Source organism: Magnolia sinica, chromosome 16, assembly GCF_029962835.1.
Source record: "Magnolia sinica isolate HGM2019 chromosome 16, MsV1, whole genome shotgun sequence".
In the NCBI taxonomy this organism is placed as follows: domain Eukaryota; kingdom Viridiplantae; phylum Streptophyta; class Magnoliopsida; order Magnoliales; family Magnoliaceae; genus Magnolia; species Magnolia sinica.
In genome coordinates, this window is record NC_080588.1 from 18210875 (window position 1) to 18227819 (window position 16945).

The window sequence follows — 16945 nt, forward strand, 5'->3', positions numbered from 1 at the left end:
GCAAAAGAAGGTTTGTCTTCTTTCATAAAAACAGCGGGCTAAAAGGTGGGGTCCACAGTCCTAAATGTCTCTTATTTATTTTTTATTTTTTGTTGTTGTAATCTCTACCGCTTTTTGTGGGTCCCATTATGATGTATGTGTTATATCCAAACCGTCCATCTATTTGGCAAACTCGTATTAAGGCTTAAAACGAAAAATAAGACAATTCTAGCTATCAAATGGACCACACCGTAAAAGGCAGTGGAGGATTGATCATCTACCATTGAAATCCTTTCAGAGGTCACAGAAGTTTTAGATCAATATGAAATTTGTTTTCCACTTCATCCAGGTCTTTGTGACCTTATGAATAGATTGGATGGAAAATATATGTTATGGTTTAACAGTGAAAATCAAGTTTCCCGCTGCTATTTGTGGTGTGGTCCAGTTGATCTTGGATAAGATTCTTTTTTCTGATAATACTCTGAAATGATCTCGAAATATGGATGAACGGTGTGGATATAATAAATACATCATTGTGGGGCCCATGTCGAGGAGCGTCAGCGCTCGTCTTCACACCCCAGCCAATCCGCTCCGGGAGGAATGAATGACGGGGGTATTTTGGTCCCTTGAAAAGTCGGCCGTACACAGGGGAGTATTCTTGGAAGCTTAAAAAGAGGTGGGCTTCAAATGGCTGGTGGGCCATAAATGGGTCGTACAGTAGGAAATTTCCCCGATGTTTGGTTTCCATTCACACAGGTGTGTGAGACCTCGTGAACAGGTTAGATGACAAATAACCATCACTGTGGGCCATAGAAAAGTTTTAACGTTGGAAGTCATTATTTTCACTATTTTCTGTACCGTGCTCTATTTGAGATTTGGATGCACTTCAATTTTGGCTCATGCCATGAGATGAGCTAAAAAAATAAAATGAATTGGCGGTGTGGATGTAACACATGATACGGTGGGCCCTCCAGAGTCTCCACACTACAATAAAAGGTGGTGAGTGCTACACTACAATCTGCCTCGGTAAGCTTGTGAAATGACATGGCAGTGATAAATGATTGGTGGGGCCGTATGTTTGGCAGAAGTGCTGGGCCTTTTATAATAAGATATTTGGGCGGAAGCGGATTACACACCACTAACCTAGCTAGTGTGTTGATGTCACATCACGAGGTATGCATTATGTCATAACGGTTTGTTCATTTGGCGACCTCATCATAAGGCTTGAGCCGAAAACTAAGACCGATCCAAAGATGAAATGGACAACACTGCAAAAAACAGTGAGGATTAAACGTCTATCATTGAAACCCTTGTGGGGTGACTTAAGTTTTGGATCAATGTGATATTTGTTTTTACTCTTCATCTAGGTCTGCCTGACATTATGAATAGATTGGATGGAAAATAAACATTATGCTGGGGCCATGAATGTTTCCAACGTGAGAACAGTTGTCCCACTGCCATTTGTGGCGTCCGACTTGAGCTTTGGATATGACTCAGACCTGCCAGGTGGGTAGTGTGTGCCACACCAGCCAATCTGCATCCTATTTTGGCAGTCGGAAGTGGATTGGCTGGTACGGTGCACACCAGCGACCTTGTTGGTGTATTGACGTCTCCAAGTTCCATGAGCCCGGCCATGAGGAATGTGTTATATCCAAATCATGTTTATTTTGCGAGATTATTCTTAAGGATTGCTTAAAAATAAAATAGATCCAAAGATTAAGCGATCACATTGGAGAAAGCACTGTGAGATTAAACATCTATCATTTAAATCTTCTTGGGGTTGCAGAAGTTTTGAGATCAATTTGATATTTCTTTTTTTTTTTTTTTTTCTTCATCCATGTTTGTATGACCTTTTGAACAGATTAGATGGAGAAAAAATATTATAGTGACCTATACGGTGGGAATCATTGTCCCACTACTATTTGTGATGTGGTCGGCTTGAGCTTTGGATATGACTCATTTCTGAGCACGTCCTAAAATGATCTCAGCGAATGGATGGGTGGGGTAGATACAATAAATATATTATGGTGGGGTCCAATAGAACTTTGATATTCTTTCCATTGTAAGTTATGTGATTTAAGGATTGCTGGCCCCTTCTACGTGCGCGTACACACACCAGTTGCTGGTGACTTGGCTGATGCGTCTACGTTACCAAGTTTTGGGAGTCTTAGCATGAGATATGTGTTATGTCCAAACCGTCCGCCCATCTGGTGATCTTGTCCTGAGCTTGAAAAATAAGAGGGATCCAAATATCAAGTGCACAACACTGCAAAAAGCAGTGAAGGATCAACGTGATATTTGTTTTTCCTCTTCATCTAGGTCCGGGTGACTTTAATAACCGATTAGATGGAAAGTAAATGTTACAGTAGGCCCTATAAATGTTTTAATGATGAGAATCATTGGGCCACTTCTATTTGTGGTGTGGTCCACTTGATCTTTGGATATGACTTATTTTTGAGCTCATTTATTTTAAAAAATGACTTAACCGAATGAATAAACGGTATGGATATAATAAATGCATGATTATGGGCCCGTGAAAATTTAATACCGGTCGGAGGTTGGTGGTGTGTGGTACACCAGCCAATCCGCTTCCTCGTACGTGGCCACCTCTTACAGCATGCGGCTACCAATCGAATGTCATGATGTCACCTCACTGCTGCATCCATTTCTTTAATATGCCAATGTTATGTGCCAATGCAACCTTCAAAGCAGATTGGATGGGGGTACCACACACCACCCACCTGGCTGGTGTGTCCACGTTACCAAGTCCAGTGGTTCTCATCATACTGTGTGTGTTATGTTACCATCCATTATTATTATTTATTTATTTATTTATTTATTTATTTTATAGCTTGTTAGTACACCCCACCGTCAGTTCACACTTCACTGTTAGCCACCCCAGTGGGGACCGATGCCAAGACCTCAGGGTTGAAGCAAGGTATCTTTCACTCAGTCTGCCACTTGAGCTATGAATCAGGGTCTTATCACCCTCCATTCATTTGGTGAGCTTGTCCGAATACTTGAGCTGAAAAATATGACAGATCTGAAGATGAAGTGGACCACACTTCAAAAAGCAATGGAGAATTAAATGCCTATGAAACTGTCTCTAAACACATAAGTTTTGGATCAATATGATATTTGTTTTTCCTCATCAAGTTGTAGACCTTATGAGATGAATGGATTGGAAAATAAACATATATGAATGTTTTAACATTGAAAATCATTGTCCCATTGCTACTTTTGGTGTGGCCCACTTGATCTTTGGATATAACTCATCTTTGGGGTCGTATTTTAAAATATCTTTCCAAATGCTGGTGTGGATATAATAAATAGATCATTATGAGCCCATGTAACTTTGATGGAAGCAGATTGGCGGGTGTACCACACACCAGCTATACAACTGGTGTAGATGCCTGTTGTGGGAAGACGAGCGCTGACACTCTGAGTTGTCCAGTTTAAAGGAGATTAAAGTTATATGAGCCCCACAATGATGTATTTATTATATCCACAGCGCTCATCCATTTTTTGAGATCATTTTAAAGCAATAGACAAAAAATGAATCATGTCCAAAGCTGAAATGGACCACACCAAACATAGAAGCGAGGATAATGATTTTTACCGTTAAAAAATCCATAACGTTTATTTTCCATCCAATATGTTAATAAGGTCACAAACACATGGATGAAGAGGAAAAATAATTCAAATTGATCCGAAACTTCTATAAGCCCCAAAAGGGTTTCAATTGTAGACGTTGAATCCCCACTACTTTTTGCAGTGTGGTCCACTTGATCTTTAGATCTGTCTTATTTTTCGGCTCAAGCTTTAAGACAAGCTCACGAAATGGATGAACGGTTTGGATATAACACACACCTCATGATGAGACCCACAGAACTTGCTAACATCAATAGATAAGCTATATAGCTGGTTTGTGGTACACCGGCCAATCCACTTCCAACTTTGATCTCCTTTGAAACGTTCGTACAACTCGCTACTCGAGAAGGTCTGTACGCTCTTTTTAGCAGGTCGCCTACCCGCACCAGTAGAGCTGGGCATATCGGGCCCGATCCGGTGGATTTGACCCTATCAGACCCGATCAGACCCGAATCGCACTAAACCGACAGCTTGGATCGGTCAGGTTCGAGCAGGATAATGCAGATCCGACTATTAATCAGATCGGGTTCGGGTTAACGTCAAGTCAGACCGCACCGATCCGAAATCCGATCCATTTAGATCCGAACCAATCTGATTTGGACCGGACCGGATATGTAATTAAACACTAATTTACTATTTTACCCCTCATCACACACACACACACATATATATATATATATATATATATATATATATATATATATATACACACACACACACATACTTTTACCCTTTTTATTTTTTTACCCTACCCTACCTGTCCCTCTCTACTCGCACGGCCGCACCCGAAAACCTGAAAACCCTCTCGTTGTCACTACTCGAATGTCGGCCACTCACGATCATGATCTAGCCATTCAGAGTCATTTATCAGGTAACCCACTCAGCCACTCAGATTAATTAATTAATTAATTTTTAATTATTTTTGGAGGATCGCTCGTCGGCCAGCCATGGCTGCTGCCTGGTGGTGGCCCAGCCACCTTGGATCATCGGCTAACCATGGCCGCTGCCCGCTGGTGATCCAGCCACCCCGGATCGTTGGCCAGCCATGGCTACATCCCCTGCCTGTCTCACAAAAGCATCTTGGTTGGCCCCACCTAGCTTTTGGCCAGTGAAATACTTTAGGCTTTAGTAGGCAATCCTCTTAATGAGTGGAAGGGCTCATTTTTTGGGCTAGTGCATCTGGATGATGGGGTGCCACTTGATAAAAGGCTTGGATCGTGTGGAGGTGTGTGTGGAACGAGCAAAACTCTTGATTACATTCCAGGCTCAAAACTGTGAATGTCATGTGCTATTGTGGAATGTTAGTGTAACTTATGCTACTTTGTAAGCCTGTGGGAGGTCCATTTCGACCCATTTCTTCTATATCTCGTGGGGAAACTTCTGCTCATGACCATTCACTTTTGTATTGGCCTGGTTTCTTTTTAAATGTTGTAAATTTCTGTTTTGTACCTAATTGATGACTATCCATACATTTAATGGCAGTTTGTTGGAGATAAAGTCGCATATGCGCTTTCTCAAGGTTTGAAGGTGATTGCCTGTATCGATGAGACTCTTGAGCAGCGAGAATCAGGTTCTACCGTGGAAGTAGTTGTTGCACAAACAAAAGCAATTGCAGGTGATTCCCCTTACCAGTTATATGAATTGTTTCCCTGGTACTTTAGGCTTGAGTTTAGATGCTCAATTGAGTTCGATTGTAATATTTCAAATGAATAAATTGTAAATGATCATAATGAGTCTCTCTCTCTATTCATGGTGAAGGACTAGCCTCTAAATTCCAGTTAAAATTGTTGCAGGTCCAATATGAAAAACATGGAATTCCACTTAAGGGCCTGTAAGTGTGCTGTAAGTGTGCAAATGAGTTTTCTAATTTTATTTAATATTCAAAAGTATATATAATGTCCAGTTATGCACACTCAAATTGAGTTTTGTTGATTTTATTTTCTCATTTATGTTAATTTTACCCATTCTTTTCAAATCAAGTCAAGTTTTTCTTGAGTTTTGATTGAACCATGGTCAAAAGGAATTTTGGCGAGCGTTGGTGAAACATGATCAAGACCAGTTGGCTTGGTCAAGTTGAATAGAGTATTTAAACCATGGTTCCAATTATATGAACATATACACCTCCCTGATACATGTGTGAGGTCAATGATCATAATATAAGTGAGCTCCCTTGATATCTGGGAGTTGGGATAGGAGAAGCTCAAAGGCCCCAAAAAAGATAATGAATATCTGCAAGATTAATGTACCGTCCTTGTGGTAATACTTGTAAACTGCCTAGACATAAAATGGCAATATTAGAGCTTGCGTTCTGATGCACAAGTGAAAAAGAATTAGAAAAACATTCAGTTCAGCAAATGATATATCCCAGCATTCATAATTAGGAAGTAGCCTCAAATGTGATCACATTTTCTTAGGTCTAACTCATAAGTAACTTAGTTACATACTTACATTTACTCACACTTAACGAGACTAATTACATCTCTTTAGTTTATTTTTCCTATTGTAAGTTTTGAGTCACTCAATACAGTCTTCCCCCTCCTATCCAATCCCAACAGGGGTATTGCTATTTACCCCTCTGACCTCCCCTTTTTGATAGATTCTCCCTTTCTTTTTAATTTTTGGTAATACAAAAGTACTAAACTGTACTATTATATCACTAAATAACGAAAAACGGCTGCATCTACAAAGGGTGGATTTAAATAGCGGGACCCATGAAGCAGTTTTTTATCACTGCCATCGTAATGGAAAATATATAATTAGGTTGGCCAAAAACTCAGGTGGGCTAGCCATGGTTTATACATGCCATCCAATATGTTCATCTAAACATGAATCAATAGGATGAATGGACCTTTCAAGATAGTGTTCCGAAACTCATATGGGCCATCAAAGTGTTCTGAAAACTCAATTTGAGTATGCATAACAAATATTACTCATTTTATTGATAACCTTTAATATAGACGGCCAAGATCATTTGCACAAAACATGCCCAATCAACAATTTGATTCATATAGGACCCACCATGGATTGTTTATAACTATATAGCAATGACTCTATGCTTTCTTTGCTTAGATTATTATTGTGACTTGTAACTTGTGATTGTAATTTGTGAGTTAGATAATTAGTTGCTCATTTGAAGACTTCTATGTGGCTATATATAGATATAGTGTGTTTTTGGTGGCATAGAAGTCACTCGAATTGTCCAATTTTGGACAGTTTAAAGTTAGATGGATAGTATGTTTTCATATAATCTATTTAAATGTTTATGCCTGATCTGCGGTCCATCTCCTCATTTATCTATGGATATATTTCTTCCGTTTTATATCTAATGCCAAATATCTTTGCATTTTTTTAGATATTTGGCATCGGAATGTAACGTAAGATCAACTTATCTGGAAAGGCATGGAGAGATGCTACCAGATTTTCAACGTGGATATTTAAATGAGAATATAAAAGTATTACAATCTATCTACCCTTAGATGGGTAACTAATTTATAATTTAATTGTTACTTGTAAGTTAAATGATTAGTTACTCGTTTGAGAATTTCTATGTGACCATACATAGATATGGTGTGTTTTTTGTGGCATAAAAATTGCTTAAATTGAAATGAGATAACTCGAGATTTTATATTCTTGGAATGATTGAAATGAGTTAGGATAGAGAACATGCATTTTTCTCAAAGTTAGATTAGTGTCATGGAGCACCTACGTATATTGGATCATAACTATTCTAAATTTTGATTAGGTCTCCAAACTCAAGGATGTAATGGATTAAGAAATTGAGATTCTAACTTTACACTTATGGTAAGTATTGTTTTGTTTTGAAATTTATATGATGAATGAAGGCATAATTGTATAAATTTCTAAGTGTTGAACTATTTTTCATGTTTTCAATGTTTGTGGGTAACATTTCTGAAAATCCTCACGAGACTATAACTCATCTACTAGGGGAAACCTAGGGGTTTAAAGGCTTGTTGCATATGCTAAATGTAATTGAGATTACCCACGAAAGTGGTGTAGTTAGAATTTTTTCATTTTAATTTTGTTTCTAGAATTAGTTTTTATTCTTATTTTTATTTGTCTTCACTTATTTTGCTCGAGACTAACAAAATGCTGGTTGGGGGGTGCGTTGAGACTCAAATATTGCATAATTTTTTCCATTTATATCTTGGTTTTATGAACATGAATTAGCTTGATGTTCTATTTTACTCATGTATGTGTTGCAAGGTGAATTTAAGATCTTGGATTAAAAAAGGGTGCTAAAAGTATGGATTTGATGCTTGAGAATCACTAAGGTAAGGGATGGATCTTAGGAAACCAAGATTGAAGCATTCATATACCAAAGATCTAAGAAAACCAAGTGAGGAATGAAGATTTGAAGTGAAGAATCCTAAAATCGTCCTGAAAAAGTGTATTATAAACTCTGAAGTCTATTTTGAAAAACTGCGGAGCGTAAATTCTATTTTAAATAAACTGCACAGCGTGAAGTCTATTTTGGAAAACTGAGTATATTTGAGGCAGTTTCTAGAGTTTTCTAACTTTGTACGAAAGTTGGAGTTCCCCATTTATAAATAGGGCTTCCTAGGGCATTCCTAAGCATCATTTAAGGCATCCCAAAGCAAGATCTAGGTTTTTTTAAAGAGTTTTATAGTTTTAATTTGCTTTTCTTTACAAGCTTTGAGATATTTATTCTTTCTTGTTACTTTCTTTCTCTATTCTAGCTATGTTCTTCTAGTTTTCCCTAGCATAAGCTAGAAGGGAAGCACATAGGTTTAATAATTCTTTAAGTTATGATGATTGATTGTTTTAATGATGAGAAGAATGGTGTATGCATGTTATCTATTGTTTAGGTTTTGTTTTTTATCGTCATGTGAGATCCATATGTTTCCATCATATGAGATCCACATTGATGAATAGGCTTACCCTGAATCAATCAGATTTCCTAGATAGGAGAGGTTCTTAACCTGTTACATTTCTTTGATTTATTATCTCATTGATATTGAATTCTTAAAATCACCAGCGCTTGAGAATATATATATCAATGGTGCAAATTCATGATTTTCTAATCTTTTATATCATTTATTAAGATATTTAAACTATTTTATTTTCCGATAAGGCTGATCATAGTGCTCAGATCCTAGTTGTGTTATCCAAGTCATCAAGATTTTGGAACATTAACCTATGTGTGGAACTTTGAAGCTTGGGTATTGTTTTAATTTAGTTGAATTACATCCATTCAAAAATCCCAAAATCAAATCATCAGTTTAGTTTTTTTATTACTTAGTTTGTTTTCATTTGATTTTCTCATTCTCACAATTCATCTCCCTGTGGGATGGACCCTATATTCACAAGATATTACTTACGAACCTTTGTACTTGGAGGTAAGCAATCAAGTAACAGTACCTATAAGAAAGGACTTAAAAAAAGAATAATAGAATCTAGTTGCTCCATTCCCACAAATGTTGATCTCATCAAAAGCTCTACCTAACACTCATGATATCTTAGAGGTTTTAAAAATACAAAGATCCCAGTAGCCCAAAAATCTCATGCGTGATTGGGGATCATTGGATTGAGCATGTACTATTTGATCGGGGGCAAGCGTGAATTTGATCCCATACTCAGTCTACGAATAACTTGGCCTAGGTGAATTAAAACCTACTAAGACCATACTCTAACTCGCTAGTCGTTTGATTCATATAACGAGAGAGATGATAGAGGATGCACTTGTCCAAGTCAATAAATTTGACTATCCAATAGATTTTATTGTTTTGGATACGCAGCCTGTCATTGATGCTGACACTTATATTCTTATTATCCTTGGCTGACCATTCCTAAATACATTAAATGTAATAATCAATTGTAGGAATGAGATTATGAAACTATCCTTTGGGAATATGACGCTTAAGCTAAACGTTTTAACATGTGTAAATAATAGGAGGATAGTGATGATGTCTACGAGATTAACTTGATAGATTCACTCGTGGAAGGTAAGTCACTTTTGACTTTATACTCAGACACTCTAGAGATGTGCTTGGCCCACTCCACTGATTTAGATAATGATATAATTAGGGAGATGGATACCTTGCTTAATGCTATATCGGTACATAAAACTAACTAGTAAAGACCTGAATTTGAAATATTACCTTTAACTAATTAAAAGCGTTTACTATCTAGTCTTAAGGCACCGAATCTTGACTTAAAACCTTTGCTTGAGGATCTTAGATATACTTATTTAGGTCAAGATGAGACATATCTAGTGCTAATTTCTTCTCACTTGGATGAGGAACAAGAGAGTATGTTAATTTCTACTCTTAAAGAATATAAAGGAGCCCTTGGATGGACTATTGTAGAACAAAAAGGGAATAAATTCTCTGATTTGTACTTATCACATTTACCTTGAAGATAATGCAAAAATATCTACAAAATTACAATGCCGTTTAAATCCAAATATAAAGGAAGTGGTTTAGACTGAGTTGTTAAAGCTATTGGATGTGGGTATCATATACCTTATATTTGATAGCTAATGGGTGAACCCAACTCAGGTGGTACACAAGAAGTCGGAGATTACCATTGTATCCTGTGCGGATAATGAACTGGTGCCAACTTGAGTCATTACTGGTTTGAAAATGTGCATTGACTACCAAAAATTGAATGCTGTCATGTGGAAGGATCACTTTCCTTTGCCTTTTGTTGATTAGATCTTAGAAAGGTTAGCAAGTCATTCCTGCTACTGCTTCCTTAATGGGTATTTGGGCTATAACCAGATAGAGATAACCCTTAAGGATTAGGAAAAGATCACATTCGCATGTCTTTTTGGCACTTTCACATATCGAAGGATGCCATTTAGATTGTGTAATGCCCATACCATATTTTTGCGATGCATGTTGAGTATTTGTTTTGACATAGAGGGACAATTTTTCGAGGTCTTCATGGACGACTTCTCTGTCTTTGGATCATCTTATATAGAGTGCCTTGAACACTTGAAATTGGTCTTGAAGAGAACAAAAGAACCTTGTATTGAATTGGGATAAATGTCGTTTCATGGTTCAAAAGGGGATAGTCCTTGAACACATTATATTGTCTAATGGAATTGAGGTTGATAAAGCTAAAATTGACCTAATCTCTAACCTACTACCCCCCAAGAGCATACGCGAAGTGCGATCTTTTATAGGACATGCCGGATTCTAATGAAGGTTCGTAAAGGACTTTAGTTTCATCTCTTGCCTTTTATACAACATTCTTTAAAAGGAAACTCCCTTCGAGTAGAGTGAGAAATGCCAAAAAGCTTTCACCAAGCTCAAATGCATATTGACAAGCGCTCACATCATGTAACCACCTGATTGGTGTAGACCTTTTGAAATCATGTGTGACACAAATGACTATGCAATTGGGGTTATGTTAGGTTAAAAAAGGAAAGAGAAGATGCCCCATGTTATATATTATATGAGTAGAACTCTAAACTCTGTCCAAGTGAACTACTCTACTACTGAAAAAGAACACCTAACCATAGTGTTCGTTTTAGACGACGAGTTTAGGTCCTACTTGGTAGGATCCAGGATTATCATATTTACTGATCATGCAATGTTAAAGTACCTTCTTTCTAAGAATAATACTAAGCCTCATTTACTAAGATGAATCTTTCTACTCTAAGAGTTTGACCTTGAAATCTGAGATAAGAAAGGAGTAGAAAACGTAATGGTTGACCATCTCTCTCGGCTTGTCCTATCTGATTCCATGGAGATAACACTTATCGATGACATGTTCCCTTATAAATAACTTTTTAAAGTTTCACAATTACCTTGGTACACTGGTATTGTTAATTATCTTGCAATAGGTACAATTCTTACTCATTGGATTATGCAAGATAAGAAGAAATTCTTTGTCGAGTTACGCAAGTTATTCTTGGACGATCCTTATCTTTTTAAATATTGCCTAGGTCAAATCATTAGGAGATATGTACTTGATCATGAGCAAAATAGTGTCATCTCCTTTTGCCATTTATATGCGTGTGGTGGCCACTTTACAGCTAAGAAAACTATTGCGAAAATTTTATAATGCACATTTGAATCTTCAAACATATCTCCTGTCATTGACGAAACTAGAAACACATCAAGTAGATGAGATGACAAAAGCGATGCTGATGGATCGGGTTCATATGAAGGTGATAACTCTCTTATTTATTGGCTAGGAAGGCGCTCCTCATATGTACTATATTAACAAGTTATTGATGAATGTTGAGTGGATTTAAAGTTTTGTAGTAACGAACATTTTTATGTTGTTACTTGTTAACTTGTAATAACTTGTTATGTATTGTCATTGCAGCTGCATTGGTTCCAGCTATCATAATTTTATAATTTTAGTAATTTTATTACTATTTAAAAAATTTATATAACTCCACTTGACTTGTACAACACGCTCAACTCGACTCAATCCCAGCTCGAATTAGCGGGAGTGGCCTCAGAGACACCGAGTTGAGCGAAGTTTGAGCTTAGGTTATGGTGGGATCGAGCTGAGACGAGCTTGGCCTTATTCCACTCGAACTCAAGTCATGTTCAGCTCTACAAGTGGACCACCGGGTGTGGATTTAACGCTTATCATTAAAAACTTTGTAGTAGCTAAAGAATTTTAAGCAAGTGAATATTTGTGTTTTTCTTCACCCAAGTCTACGTGACCTCATGAACAAGATGGATGACAAATAAACCTTACGGTGGGGCCTAAGAAGGTTTCAACTTAGCCGTTGTCATTAACACTACTGCTTCCTCTGGTGTGGTCCACTTGAACCTTGAATCTATCTCAGTTTTTGGGCTTATACGCTGAAATGCTCTAAAAATGGATAGACGGAGTGGATAAATCCCATACATCACGGTGGGTCCGTAGAGCCCTTGCATGTACCGTGTCCGTCCAGGTATTTGCAGGACGCATTTGGCTTTCGGAAAGTACGACCACGTGAAGCTAAACCCGGGGTTCGGTAGTTTTGCTGTTAGATATCACGTGGAAGGTAGCTCCCTACACACATGTACGTGACCGTCGGTTGCGCACGCGGCGCACACACCCACCTTTATGATTTTCTTTGGAAGCGGATTAGGTACTGAGTTAGTTTACTCGGTCCAATGTTGATGTTTGTGTCTTATCTACGTCGTTCATCATGATACCAAAATTTAAGCATACCCAAAACTCAAGTGGATCAAACCAGAGGAAACGGTGGGAAAAATTGATGTATACCGTTGAAACCTTCTCATGGTGCCTACAGTGATGTTTATTTGTCATCCAACCTGTTCATAAGGTCACACAGATATGGATGAAGAGAAAATAAAAATATCAACTTGATCTAAAACTTCTAGGGCCCTCAAGAAGTTTTCAGCAATAAGCATTTAATTCTCACTGTTTCCATGCTGTGGTCCACTTGAGCTTTGAATATGGTTGAATCCTGGGCTCAGAGCCTAAAATGAACTGGTAAAACGGATGGACAGAGTGGATAAGACACGGTGGGCCCCACATAGCTTACTCAGTACGACATGGCCTAACCAGCACCCAATCCGATTCTGCCCTCACCGCGTTAACAGTGGTGCGGTTATAGCACCATGCTGCCGGAGATGGTCCACCCTTTTAGGGCAGAAATGTCTGTTTCCTGCCAGCGTTCTACATCGTAGAGAAGGGAAACGGATTGCTACTCCCCGTGCCACCAGCCAATGGCTGGTGGTCGTTGCTCTGTGGGTCCCACCATGATGTATGTGTTTCATCCATGCCGTCTATCTATTTTCTAGATCATTTTAGGGTATGAGACCAAAAATGAGATATATCACAATCTCAAGTGGATCACATTATAGGAAGAAGTGTTGAATGAGCGTCAACCATTAAACACTTTCTGAGGCCCATAAAAGTTTTGGATCAAGCTGATCTTTGTTTTTTATCCCTTCATCTAGGTCTGTATGACCTAATCAATAGATTGGATGTCAAATAAATAGTATAGTGGGCCTTATGAGGATTTTAATGGTGGATATCCAATTACTATTGTTTTCCTGTGGTGTGGTCCACCTGAGATTTATATCCCTCTCATTTTTAGGATCAAGCCCTAAAATTATCTGTAAAAATTGATGAACGGCATGGATGAAACACATACATCATGGTGGGGCCCATAGAGCACCGACCATCGGCCTCCGGGCTAGTGGCGGGAGAGCAGCCAATCGAGAAGGGAAGCCGATTCCGAACTGAGTAAACGTGCGGGGCACCCATGATTTATGTATTTTTCCCACTCGCTCCATCTATTTTACAATATACTTTTATGCCTGTTTTAGAAAATATGCATGAATGTCTACTGTTGAAAATTTCTTAGGGGCTACGGAGGTTTTGGATCAATCTGATATTTGTGTTTTCCATTTCTTTGTAATCTTATGAACCGATTGGATGAGAATAAACCTCATAGTAAGCTTTAAGAAGTTTTTAACAGTGAAAATCATTATTCCCACAGTTTCCCATGGCCTGGTCAAGTTGAGCTTTGGATGTAATTTAATTTGGGGCTTAATTCCTAAAATGAGCTAGGAAAATGGATGAATGGTGTGAATAAACAGCATACATTCATTCACACATCTAATTTTGTAGAGAAGAACCGAGACCCGATGTGGTGAACCTTCATGGTACTAGGAGATGCTCCAACACCGAGACCGAGTGGAAAATATGAGCATTAGTGCCTTTACCATTAGGCCGCATCTCCCACTGTATCATGGTCGGTTTGATGTGGGTGTGGCCTTACCCGCCCGAGTGAAGGGGGGGTAGGCTAGGCTGAGTTTGACTAGCTCGTAAATGGGTCAGCTACCATCGAGCCTTGTTGGTGATTAGTTGTCCACATGTGGGTAGTGAAGTCCCTTATGCTCGCTGGGCTACGCGGCCTGGGAGGCAGCAGTCAGCATGTAGTGTATTTGACCCCGGTGATTTCCCAGAGAGGAACTATACTGATTTGTGGACTTGATATGAGGATGAGCATGACCGCATTCCATTTTGCATATGGTACTTGGCTGTATAGCCCCGCATTGCATAACCTTTGATTGACAGATGGTATTCCTGCCTTGCATTGCTTAGCCTTGTGACGGCTAGTGGTATTCATGGTCTTACCGCATTCTTCCGCATACTCTGATATCGCATTCATGGCACCTATACTACACACACTTACACCGCCCTCTAAGCTTTCTATAAGCTTAGGTACGATTGATGTGTACAGGTGATTCAAGGCCAATGAGTGGAGCAGGAGCAAGACTGTGCCGTTGATCTTTTTGGAGTTTTCTTTATATAGATCTTGTGTTTCCCTTTGAGCCTTGTACTTGTAAAAGTTTAAATTCTTAGTTGATTTTGTAATGTTGTTCTTGTAGTTGTTATCTGTGGTTATGATGCTATGATCTTGGGTATGCTCTTTATGAATCAGACTTATGTTATAGAAATCCTCTTTGTAGGATCCCAGGATCGGAACCTGGTGAATGGGTGCCAGGAGCCGAGAATGGGGTACTACGGAGGTTGTTGGTGCCGGACTCAGTAATCGAGAATTCTATAAGCCCAGGTTCCGAGTTTAGGGCGTGACAGCTGTTAGTATTAAAGCATAACAAAATAATCTCGAAGTAACTCAGGACAACATTACATATCTGCTTCAAGCGCGTTCTCTTTTTGATTCTATTTCCCTAATATCCAAGTCCTTTGAGGATTCTAATCTCAAGGTGTCCATCACCTTTGTTCTTATGTAGATTATGCCGCCTAAACGAGGTGCCCGTGGCCGTAGTTCTCACTCTGCTCCAGCGACCGGAGCGCATCCCGCTCCACCTGTTGCAAACCCTAGTCCCGACCCCATTCCGGAGGTCCTTGTTCTACCCCCAGTTGATCCCGTTCCTTCGCCAGAGCCTGTCGTACCCGTGCCCGAGGCTCTCGCTCCTGCAGTTCCCGTGCCTCCACCTGAGGCCAGTGTAGTCCCTCCCATGCCTACCATTCCAGATGGAGCTGAGCAGCTACAACAGGTGATGCAGGCCATCACTGCCACCCTCTAGGGATAGGGCAGGCATCCTGTAGAGACTCCCGAGCAGGTCGAGCAGATGTGAGCGAGCTCTCTGTTCTGAAATTTTAGACAGTATGATCCCCCACGTTTCAGGGGTTAGCCCGATCCCACAGCGGTCGAGTTATGGCGTATAGAGGTGGAGAGGATCTTCCATACCATGCGATGTACATCACAGCAACGAGTTCCTATGACCATTTTTTTTTCAGGGAGAGGCCCAGCAATGGTGGGCTTCTATTTTCAGATCTGTTGGGAGAGATTTTGTCTGGACCTGGAAGAACTTTCGTGGATCATTTTGACCAGAAGTTCTTCCCTGAGCACGTTCGGGAGCAGAGAGCACTGGAGTTCGAGACCCTTGTTTAGGGTGATATGACCGTGTCTCAGTATGAGGTGCATTTTGTTGCTTTGTCCAGATTGGCCACCTATCTTGTTGATGACGAGAGGTGGAAGGCCCATCATTTTGTGAGCGGCTTGCATCCCGCTCTAAGGAGCAAAGTGGTTGGGCATCTTCTTACTACATTTACTGAGATTGTACACATGGCCCTAGTGTATGAGGACGATTGGGCTACCTGTCAGAGGTACTGAGATCAGGGAGGAGACTGAAAGAGGAAGGCACATTCCAGTACCTCCCACCAGTAGCAGCACCGTCGGCATAGGGACCGTTTAGGGTTTTGACAGCCTGTACCCTAACCAGTGACATCTTCTTCGCAGCCAACTTCATCTTCTTCTGGACCATACACCGGAGTTTGTCTCAGTTGCAGATAGACGGGGCACCATAGGCATGAGTTTCCCCATCCCTAGCAGTAGAGGGCACCATAGCAACCCCCGCACCATCCACCACCACATCAGCCCCCGCACCATCCGCAGCAGCAGAGGCAGCAGGGTAGGCCGCCACAGCGACCGCAACAGCAGCAGAGACCACAACAGAGGGGACAGGCACCTCCCTCGCTGGCCCAGGGCAGGTTTGACGCCACTCAGCAGGTCGTGGACCCTAAGTTGTCAGGATTGCTTCCTTTGACTGCCCAGGGTAGATTCTATGCCGCACAACAGGTGCAGGGTTAGGACCCTCAGTCGTCATCGGATGGAGTAGTCGAGGGTATTCTTCTTATCTCCTCTTGCATTACTCATGTATTATTTGATTCCGATGCATCTCATTCATTCGTTACCAAGGAGTTCTGCCAATCGACCGGTCTTTCGTTAGAGTCCGCTCGTGAGACCCTATCAGTTTCGACTCCCTTGAGGAAGTTCGCAGTTATGAGCTGCCTCTGTTCATCTTGTCCCGTCTTA

The 16945-nt window shown here is 39.9% G+C and overlaps 1 protein-coding gene across 1 annotated transcript; it reads left to right on the forward strand.

The window, feature by feature from the left end:
* The first annotated feature begins 4577 nt into the window (after window positions 1–4577).
* LOC131228775 (uncharacterized) lies at window positions 4578–15653 on the forward strand. Its single transcript, XM_058224641.1, has 4 exons — window positions 4578–4694; window positions 5113–5245; window positions 11950–11957; window positions 15357–15653. The coding sequence occupies exons 1-4, from the start codon at window positions 4578–4580 to the stop codon at window positions 15651–15653; spliced, it is 555 nt and encodes a 184-aa protein (XP_058080624.1).
* The last annotated feature ends 1292 nt before the right edge of the window (window positions 15654–16945 follow it).